This window comes from Colias croceus, chromosome 11, assembly GCF_905220415.1.
Source record: "Colias croceus chromosome 11, ilColCroc2.1".
Classification (NCBI taxonomy): domain Eukaryota; kingdom Metazoa; phylum Arthropoda; class Insecta; order Lepidoptera; family Pieridae; genus Colias; species Colias croceus.
In genome coordinates, this window is record NC_059547.1 from 6,782,032 (window position 1) to 6,792,977 (window position 10,946).

A 10,946-nucleotide genomic window follows, 5' to 3' on the forward strand; every position below is an offset into this window, starting at 1 on the left:
TCACATATTGAGTTAATATCGTGAATCACGTATAGGTGGTCACGCGTAAACTTATTTTTGTCACATTCGCTAATTATTATAATTATCGCTAGAACAATACTTCCGAGTATTGAATCGGAACTATAGTAAATCAAATAATTCCACGTATTGAATGTGCCTTGATACCTACAATATTTACCTTGGGAACAAACAAAGATAGAATTTTACGCATGTAATTTACCTATCTACATATTAAGTGGTCACCATAAAACTCATGTATTGTTTAAATCAAGTACTATTTTGATTTTCTAAGTGCTTGCAAGTATACCTAGTTAATACAATACTATGGTTATACTTGGCATAGCGCTAGTCTTCGGCGATACTAAAATTAGTTATGGGATATGACGTAGTAAATTAACTACAGTTTAAAACCTAGATGCCGCAACTTTGTAATATGTAAAAACTAAAAGATATCGAGGACCTCATTTTCAAAGTTGGAAATCTTTTCAAATCTCTTATTGGGTCATAAGCGATTACGGACACATTCTCATGAAATTTCTTTAGCGATAGTCAGTATACCTATTTGTTTACTTATATGAGGTCAATGAAATCTACCTACTGTTATGTAACTAGGTCTTGAATCTCTAAATTAAATATCAACATTATCACGGTACTCATCATGTAAATAATTGTAACATATTAATTGCAAGTTTAGTTTCGTATAAGAAAACAGCAATAAACATTTTTACCGAATGTTTCATTTCTGTTACAAATACAGAATTCTTCATTTCTATTAAATTTCTATCATACACAAACACACCGAATATAAAAAACGGATTAAAATAAAACGAAGTTATAACATACATACTTACTATATTATGATTTATAAAAAAATATTTCAAACAACAATAATAATTAGTGGAGTTAAAGCACCTTATTCATACATAATTAGTGGAGTTTTTATCAATAATTAATTAGAGATTATTTTATATCACATTCTTGATGTAAAGGTGTACCAGGTACGTCAACGTCATTGCCACACTGAAATATAATTAGGGATAAAATAATAAGATCTCATCACTATTGAGTACCTACGTTAATAATAATATTTCACAAAATGAGTATTAATGTATAGCAACTAAACAATACTACAGTGCTCTATAATTGCTGTGTATTTACATTTTCCTTACACTATCAATATAAAATGCTTGTGACTAAATTAAAATATAAAGCTTAAATTATAATTCACTATAATCCTACCAGCTTCTATCGGTATGAGGCATGCTTGTTGGAGTTGGTTATTTATCTTGTGTCAGAACAGGTTAATAAATAACCGAAGATTTACAATATTATGTCACTGGATTAAAAAGAGCAAATAAGATAAGATTAGTACATTTTCCATGAAAAACTTCACATTTTTGGTACCGAGAAATATTCACAAAATATTTAAGGAAGGATCAAGTAAAATTGCGTTATTAATATTTGAAAAGCGTGTACAAGAAATAAGATTGTGGAAAGATTATTATACAGCGATAGCTTAGTTCATTATTTGCACAAATTAAAGATCAAGCAGAGTACATGCTTCGTATTAAATAAAATTACACCAAGTGAAGCCACACCACTAAGATTATAACGTGTATAACGAGTTTAAGATTTACCCGATGTTCCAGCCATAAGACACTGGTTTGTTTGTTGTGGCTCCACTGCGGTGGGCATAGTTTTGTCCGTAATTCTTATTTTGGTTGGGCGCCTGATAACCGGGCTGGTTTCCTGATGGATAAGTTTGGGCATTAGAACTCCTCGAATTTGAACTATACGATGAGTAGTTTGGATTCTCCATAATGGGCCTCGTGTTGAAAACGCTGCTCAGTCCTCCGTTTTTAGAAAAATTACCTAGAATATTTCCCAAGATGTTTCCTATGGAACCTTGACCTCCGGTACCACCTGCTCCGCCTTGTCCGTTTGCGAACTTGTTGATTGTGTTCAATATGCTATCAATGGGACTTTTGCCATTCGATCCGAAACCGCCAAGGGAGCCGCTGCTGGACCCGCCGTATGGGGAATTGCCTCCGGTATTCGAAGAGCCGCCGTATGGAGAGCTACCGCCGTATGGGGATCGATCCCCGTAAGAAGAACCCCCACCGAAGTGGGAGCTTGGGTTATTGTGACCACCGTACGGCGAGCCGCCTCCACCAGATGAACCGCCACCATATGGTGAGTTGCCACCGAACGGTGAGCCACCGCCGTAAGGTGAGCCACCACCGTTCGAAGAGCTACCGCCGTACGGCGAGCCACCACCGTTCGAAGAGCTACCGCCGTATGGTGAGCTACCGCCATAAGGCGAGTTGCCACCGTATGGTGAGTTACCACCGTGCCCGTTGTTAGACGGAGGCGGTGCGGGTGCTGGGTAGTTGGGCACTGAGTCAAAGTCTCTTGTCGGTGTTTGTGGCGGTTTAGGTTTGGGTTGCGCCGGTTCCGAATGAGTTCCTGGTGAAAAAGTTTCAACAGTAAATATTTAATAAACAAAAATTTAAGTCAATGTGGACTTATAAAGCGAGAAATAATTTACCTTCGACTTGAGACTTTTTCTTGCATGTAGGATATGTTCCGCAGTTTGAAGAGTGTCCGAAAGAGCACGGGTCTTCAGCTAACACGCAAACTTCGCTATTGAGACATCCGATGTCTCTGCATGTTCTACCATATTCTGGGAAAAGATTTTAATTTTTTTACTTGAAATTAAATTTAACACGTGCATCGGGAGTAAATAAATAATATATATTTTATATACAATTGATAATAGTATACCAATTGTACCTCAAATGTAAATCAGGTTCGCGTTGATAGCAGGTAGAAGATGGTAAATGCTAATTTTTGCATTCGTAAAAAAATATGCAATTTTAAGATACACTAAAACATATTATTATTTCGTGACAACAAGTTTGAATAAAAATACATTGACCCACATGAATATATTTTATATGTGGTCTCGAGAAAAATTTGCCCTTTTTATAACCCGTAAGGCGTGACTGGGTAAGGAATTCGGTTGTAAAGGGAAAAGGTCATTTGCATATACAAGATTATATACTTAGATTGGGTTCACCGTAGCGTCATGTTCGAGAGTCAATATCACACGTAATATACGCCAAGCGAACTAGAAAACTTTTTGCCGTGGAATTGTTTTTCACGTGCCCTTCATACGAATAGTTTTAATATATTCACAAATAACTTGCGCTCTTTTGTTTTTATCATGCATTCTAAATTCATGTTATTCGCCAGAAAAGTATAAAAATGTCGTATTTTACGAATATATTTTATTCTACATGAGTGAAAGGTATTTCAAACTCATCGGAAATTCACAATATAAGGAAGAATATATTATTATGATTCATGCAACAGTATAAGGCAATCATAATGACGTTTCAAAGAATGCGAACAACTGCAACGTTATAACTTCGTCATCAAACACAAGCTACAGGTAAATTAGCTTGGAGAAATTTTTGCATATGTAGTGGTGTGTATATTACTCAGATCTTAGAGCGCGTTTCCACTATATCGTTCTGGCCTATACAAAAAATGTTTCGATATCCTAACATTACTATTTAATTTTATACTTATTCCTAGCAACACTTTTGTTTTCAATAAAAACAACTTTTAATTTGAAAGAAAATGGTTTTGACTTTATAAAAAAAATATATCATTCAATTTCACGTCCTTGAGCAAACGACAAGGCGACTACCGTGAAACAATAAAATATCGTGTCCATTATAATTTGTTTCATAATTAATATTTGACCATAATAATTACGAAACAAAACAAATAAATAAATCGACACTTGATAGTGGAAAGTGGAAACACGCACAAAACCAGAATAAACCAGTTTACGCTGTCCGCAGGTGCCAAATGCAGTTGTTTGGTACCGTTAGAACATAAAGCACACATTTCATTCAAAAATTATAATTATTATGTACGTATTTTAATCGATTTTTGTATTTGTTGATTGTTGTTATTATTTGTTATTATTGTTATAATATTTGTTGAAGTGTTTAATTTGTGTGTAAGTGTTGTAACTTTATATTGTTTATTCAAAATGGCTCCAGTGTTAAAACATGGTCGAGGCAAGCCTTTGACTTCTCAAACTAAAGAATTAAACTTTAAATGTCGTTTCTTTTTCAGGTTAGTAAATTTTTCATTTTAGTAACATTGTCATTTTGTAAAATCATGTTCATTTTGTAAAAGTTATACGTATGTTAAATGTGCAAATATTAAATTAAAGTCTCATCTTTTTCAGAGGAGAAACACATATAGTTTAATTTAAAATCCCATATATATAATATATAATATATACATATATAAAATAAAAACTAAAAATAAAATGTTGTTTTATTTTATTTGCTGACCATACACTACTACAAACGCAAAAATTTCTCCAAGCTAATTTACCTGTAGACGATTCCTTTGTAAATCAATGACAAATATATTTCTTAGTAATCCATTTGGAATATAATACGAGTTTACGATAACGTAATATCACTCGCAGTAATAATAAAATTCGTTCCCATAACCACATAAAAAAGCAAACACTGTACCACGAAAACGTTTTAAGCAAAGTGCAAGGATGAGGAATCGTAGGTATGGAATATAATTTGCGACTCGGCAAGTGCTTCTTTAGAGGCCATAAAAAGATATAAAAAATATCATAAGGTCGGATCATAACTCATTGTTTTGTTACACTTTCAAGGAGCTAGGTTTATGTGTGCATTACTTAATGGATTCGAGCTGAGTATATCTCACGAGCATGTGCCAAGAGCACGTCTCTGAAAGATTCTTATAGATACTTCCCGGTTAAAACTTTAACTAGACTGTTGTTTATAGTGCAAAGTCGTTTGATATAAACGCGAAGGTCGCGGCAGAGGTCACGCGAGAGCAGTACGAACCCAACCTCATACCATGTGTATAATGATTATGTAGCTAGTATATGTATTATGTATAGTACCTAAACGTAGGTACTAACAGGAAATTATTAATTCTTAGAACCTATAGATATAGCAAAACAATAACATATGATTATTTTTTAAAGTGAAAAGAAAATTACAATAGATATTGAAAATGGTGACATTATACATATTATTTATAAAGATCTATGGTTTCGGACTGCCTCCTTGGTACAGTGGTTGACGCGTGAGCGTAGCACCGAGGGGTCCTGGGTTCGATTCCCGGTGGAGACGAAGAAAAAAAAAATGTCTCGGTCTGGTAGGACACAGAAGACTGATCACCTACTTATCTCTAAAGAAAATCGATCAGTGAAACAGATGTATAGTCAACAATGCATCTGCCCCTTACCCCACTCGGGGACATGGGACTTCACACACACACATCACACATGGTTTCGGTACGTCTTCGAAGAATTTCTAACATAGACCTAATTATTATTTTTTACAGAAAATGTTCGTCTACTATATTAAATGTATAACAATAATTAATGTAAAATTAAATTCTACGGATATTCCACGAAATCCATACTAATATTATAAATGCGAAAGTAACTCTGTCTGTCTGTCTGTCTGTTACTCAATCACGCCTAAACTACTGAACCAATTTTCATGAAATTTGGTATACATATATTTTGATACCCGAGAAAGGACATAGGCTACTTTTTATCCCGGGAAAATGACGCAATCCCGGAAATCCCACGGGAACGGGAACTATGCGGGTTTTTCTTTGACTGCGCGGGCGAAGCCGCGGGCGGAAACCTAGTCGAGAAATAAGTAGCCGTTGTTCCTTACTTTTTACAAAATCTTACCTGAAACTTGAAACATCCACCCATGGACGGATGTAACATGTCATCCTTATTACTTATCTAATATCTCTTATTAAAAAAATGTAAGTAGTAGGTACATACATATTTGAAACATAAAAGCGTGACGGTATTGAAAATAAGGAAGTTAATAATATAATATGTAATCTGCTTAAAGCTTCCAATGATGTAACCATCAAATTTTTGTGCCGACGGTCGTTCTAGTCGTGTTAATCGTATTATGACGAAATATAACTCAACATTCTTCAATTAAGAATATAACAGGGGTACATTTTAACGACTCCGCAGAGTTACAAATTTGCAGTAAATGCAACTTACTTGAGAAGCCATCAACATGGTACAGTAACGCCAGCGTCATTAAAACCGTCCTCCAGTCCATAGTTAATCTGGAAAGAAATTGCTCGTTAACCACATACATTTTACTAGTGTTCAGTCGTTACATTTCGGTTAATATTACATGCGACATATTATAATGTTAATGCTTCATATAAAATATATTGTATGCAGTATGTAATCATTTAATAATCTATAATTTTAGGTGCTCCCTAAAGTTCCGTAAGCAATAGATACTTTGGGAATGTATCATGCAGTTTAGTGATAAAGTATTTGTTGCAATACAATTGTCGATTGCGACAATAAGCTCAATCAAGTGATTTATGTTAGAATGAATATATTTATATTTATAGCTCTGATTAATTGCCTTCATAGAACTGCGTTTTATGAAGGGCTATGTATTATCAACCAATTTGATATATTAATCTCCATTACATTTGACCTTTCTCAAATGTCGTAGCGATTAGAGATAAAGATTTCGTAAGTACCTACGCACTACATTTTTGGAAACAATATATTGTTTTTACTAACATAATAGATCTGTATTGACTACTTAAGATATAAGAAAACTAACACAATATGCTATTGACGAAGCATGTGCAGAGTATCAATGCGGCAAGACGAAACAAAGTGTGTTGCCATAAAGCCGTCGACACATGTATTTCAACGCTGCACACGTCTCCGCGGCAGCTTCGCAACTTTATGACACCCAGCTACATTCCCTTCAGCAATTTCACCCGAAAGTGTATCGTATAACCTCGTTACTGACTGCAGCAGTGAGGTGAGTAAACGTTTGCCGGATTATAGCAAAAGTTGTTACTCTTTATTGAAAACTATGATGGGACTTTGTGTTGTGCTAATCTGGAGTTCTGCAATTCGTGACAATATTGGAGCTGGGTGCTTTCACATCGTAAATATGTTATATAATTAAAAAAAAATATAAAGTTAATTAAAAAATTTTAAATAGGTACTTAACTAACTAACTATTGTAAATTTTTAAAGAATAGAAAAATTTCGATCACGAGTAAGGATTCGAACTGCCGCCCGTGATCCTATTCGAAGAATTTAATCTATTCGTTTGGGTTGTATGTGTCTAAGGGACACCGGTAGGTACCAATCTATTATCAACTAAGTAAAAAATTTACTAAAGGCCAGTGGCCAACCGAATCGATAAGTAAATTAACTTAAACAAGTTGTTCGTGATAGGGGTTGTATTTGGGTGCGGTCAAATGTCGAAGGTAAAAGGTCAGTCACAGCTTTACACTGAATAGACTGTGCCCTTAATTTGTGAAGTACATAAGACCATTATCTGCACGCAATTATTTGTTGGTATGACAAATAAACATTACGGTATGCGTATTCATACATTTTAAAGGATATTATATTTAATGATTTTAAAGATATTCAATTTAAAATGCCATTATATTCGTAATTAGTTAAATTACTTTCGTTGATTATACACCGCATAAGCTTTGGACATATTAAATGCGTATAAAGTATGTAAATAGCAAGCATAATATAACATTAAGGAACTTCTAACAATTTCGTAATAGGGAACGTGCAATTTTATTAAACCATTTTGCGGAAAAGTCTTGGCAAGTTAACCCACGAGATGCTGCGTTGTCATTTATATCGTGACATGGAGCAAGACAAATTATGGTTATTTTTCTGGTTGAAACGTTACAAATAGAAGCCATTTTAAAAAGAGAATTTGAACCATAAAACTGAATATACTTAATTGAAATAAAATATTTTATTTTCCTTCCTTCCCTTTCTTATTGTTTTATTATTGAATCTTATCTTGTACTGTTGTACTTTGTTTTTCCTTCAGACGTGGTATTTCCGAAATGTTAAATGGACCATATACGGTAGACACAGGGCGTGGGATAAAAAATTACTCTTAGATCGCAGAGAAGACGCAATAAAAAGTCACACTCGCTAACTTTCATTTCCTCTGCCCCACTTGTGAATCGTATTTCGGAATCGTTTTATCTTTTTGCAGGCACAGTTCGGATGCGGAACCAAGCCACTTCGCAGCTCATATATCACTCGAGTCCGTAACGTTAACGGCCTGCCTGTCAACTCCGCGTTTCACATGCCATACCTCTTGACGAACCTTTGTGTATTTTTCGGCCGTTTACACGTTCGATTTTACATTTAAATATTCCGAACTGCGCATTACGACAGAGAGTTAGGTATAAGGTTACACAGGAACACGGTAGGATTCATGTTCATGAGATCTCCTATATTCGAATTCCAGACGCGATGCATCTTAGTCCATGTACACCTCACAAATTCTCGCGAGAGCGCTAGGTAAGGCAACGGCGTCGCGTTACTAGGATTTATATCGACGGAAATCTTCAACGTTCACACTTCATGCTCACGAAACGGTGTTAGATAAAAATTTCGCTTAGAATAGAACTTCTGCCAAATAAATTACCACCTACTGCACTTCACTAGTTTTATTTTGAATTATGTTCATCGGTTACTCACGTTTTTACTTCTACTCGAATTCACTGGAAGGGTTATAAAGGGTCTTTGTATTTTTTATATAAATATTTCTTGATTCACCTATTCACTTGTATTTCTTACACATCGTAATAACACTGTACTGTACTATTATGATGTGACCACTCACGTATTTATCTAATAATACAATGAAATTAAGTAAAGTTGTTTAGTTTCTGAGCGAGTTTAATAGATAAGGCTCGGTATTTTGTACATGAGATCATACATCAAATGTAGAACAGTATAATATTTTACGTAAATAACTTATTTCTTTGTTTATGTTTGCAGATAATATATATTGAAATTTAATTTAAATTATTTCATCATCATCATCATCATCAGCCCATATACGTTCCCACTGCTGGGACACGGGCCTCCTATGAGGGTACAGGCCATAATCCACCACGCTGGCCAAGTGCGTGTTGGCGGATGACACATGTCGTCGAACTTTTTTTTTTTTTTTTTTTTTTTTTTTTTTTTTTTTTTTTTTTTTTTTTTTTTTTTTTTTTTTTTTTTTTAAATTATTTAGTAGCACTTAATTTGATGACAACAGTTAACACTTGTGAAATTTAAGAGCGAAAACGATATGTGCGAAAAAAGCACAGAGTAAGTAAATTCACAACGTAAATGTACTAAGATATTATGAGCCTTGAGTATTTCAATGTCATTGATAACACTTTAAAGCATTATCTTATAACTATATGGAAAAGCATCTCAATCCCAATATTTTATATAATATTAGTACGTAAAAATGTAGACTTTTTTTATACCATTTTTTTAATGACCATCTATTGAAACAGGTAAACAATAAATGTAAAAACGGTTATAAGGTTACAGTTTTACAGATATGAAGTGATGCTCTCGAATCGTATGTGAGGTGATCACTTCAAAACACTCAGATTCAAAATTAAACCACTGACAGCTATTAGATGGCCCGGAATTTGAATAATCAACCATATCAAATAAGTGAAAAGAAAAACATATTTAAGTATTGTAAATATTAAATATACTAATCATAAATAGCTCTTATAATAAATGTTGATTATTAAGTGTATGAATCTATGTTGATTGAAAAAAAAATTATATGATAAAATCATGTAGGTAACTGTACTTACTAGCTATTGACCAAAAATAACTTCACAATCATATGTGTACATATAGTTAGATGTATAAAAATACAATTGGCCAATCTAAAACTAGTATATTCAAGAGTTTGTATTAAATAATTTGTTATTTCCATTGTTAAGCACAGGATGGATCAATTTGAGATCATGCTGTAAGATTAATATAACCTTTTGCATATTGCATATAAGTATATTATACATTTTATACAATTTTAAAGTGTAATTTCATATAGAAACAAATGTATTGAGTATTATATATTTCCCGGGCTAACAGTATTCAAAAAATATTAAAGCTCTGTGTAATACCGCATGAAGCTGATAAAGTATTTTTATTTGGGTTGTTTACTCATAAACATTCAAAATAAAACCAGTTTATAGCTGTTACCTATAACATGAAGCAAAAAAATACAAGAAATGTTTTATAGATAATAATAATTATTATTCAAAGCACTTTGTAGTAATAGTCTGGAATTTCCCACGGATATGAGCGATCATAATACGAGTATTATAAGAGCTTCGGGTCAAAAACATGTGGCAAATGTTTGTATAAAAATACTGTGTATTTCTTTATTAAAATCTGTGTAATGTGTGACTATAATAAATAACAATGCCAATTAAAATAAATAAGTAAAAGCTTTTCAAGGCTTTCTACTTACCTAAAAGTATCCTTCAGATTTTATATTTACACTGTTCAATGATTTATAATATGTTCACTAACAAATTAACAATACAACCTGTTCATAGATACATTGCAAGGTCGACTATATTCGTTTTATACAATGAATCTCTGGTATATCGTCAATATATTACCTCAATTAAGACCTTCGCAAATAGTAATACGTTTTTATTTTTCTTCCTCAAACTCAGTTCTGGTTTAGTTGACACTTGACGTTGACACGGTTGTAGTAATGACAGTTCGCTCATGTCAAGTTTACGTTCCATAATACGATAAAAGCTGTAGTTTAGAACATGGGTTTGAAGTCCTCACCGTCGTATTTTTAAAATATCCTAAACCTTGTCCTAAACCTACACACTATAGTCTACAGTGTTTATTAACAGTGTCGTGTAGAGTTGGTGTAGAGCAAGGTGTAGAGTAATAAATTAATAGTATTCCTATGATAAGTTTCAAGTGGATGTGAAGTGTGAAAATTTATATTTTTAAGGTAGATAATAGTAAAGATGAACCA

At 33.5% G+C, this 10,946-nt stretch overlaps 1 protein-coding gene across 4 annotated transcripts; it reads right to left on the bottom strand.

The window, feature by feature from the left end:
• Positions 1-835: 835 nt before the first annotated feature.
• On the bottom strand, positions 836-10,666 carry LOC123695858 (loricrin-like). 4 transcript variants are annotated; one of them, XM_045641805.1, is made up of 6 exons: positions 10,416-10,638; positions 6,113-6,180; positions 2,549-2,683; positions 1,873-2,466; positions 1,638-1,749; positions 836-1,020 (listed from the first exon to the last, which is right to left on the bottom strand). In XM_045641805.1, exons 2-6 carry the CDS (start codon positions 6,171-6,173, stop codon positions 966-968), a joined length of 957 nt encoding a protein of 318 aa, XP_045497761.1. In that variant the 5' UTR covers positions 6,174-6,180; positions 10,416-10,638; the 3' UTR covers positions 836-965. The 4 variants fall into 4 exon arrangements, with proteins under 4 accessions (XP_045497761.1, XP_045497760.1, XP_045497758.1 ...); XM_045641804.1 differs by having other exon boundaries at positions 1,638-2,466; positions 10,570-10,666; XM_045641802.1 differs by having other exon boundaries at positions 1,638-2,466.
• Positions 10,667-10,946: the final 280 nt, after the last annotated feature.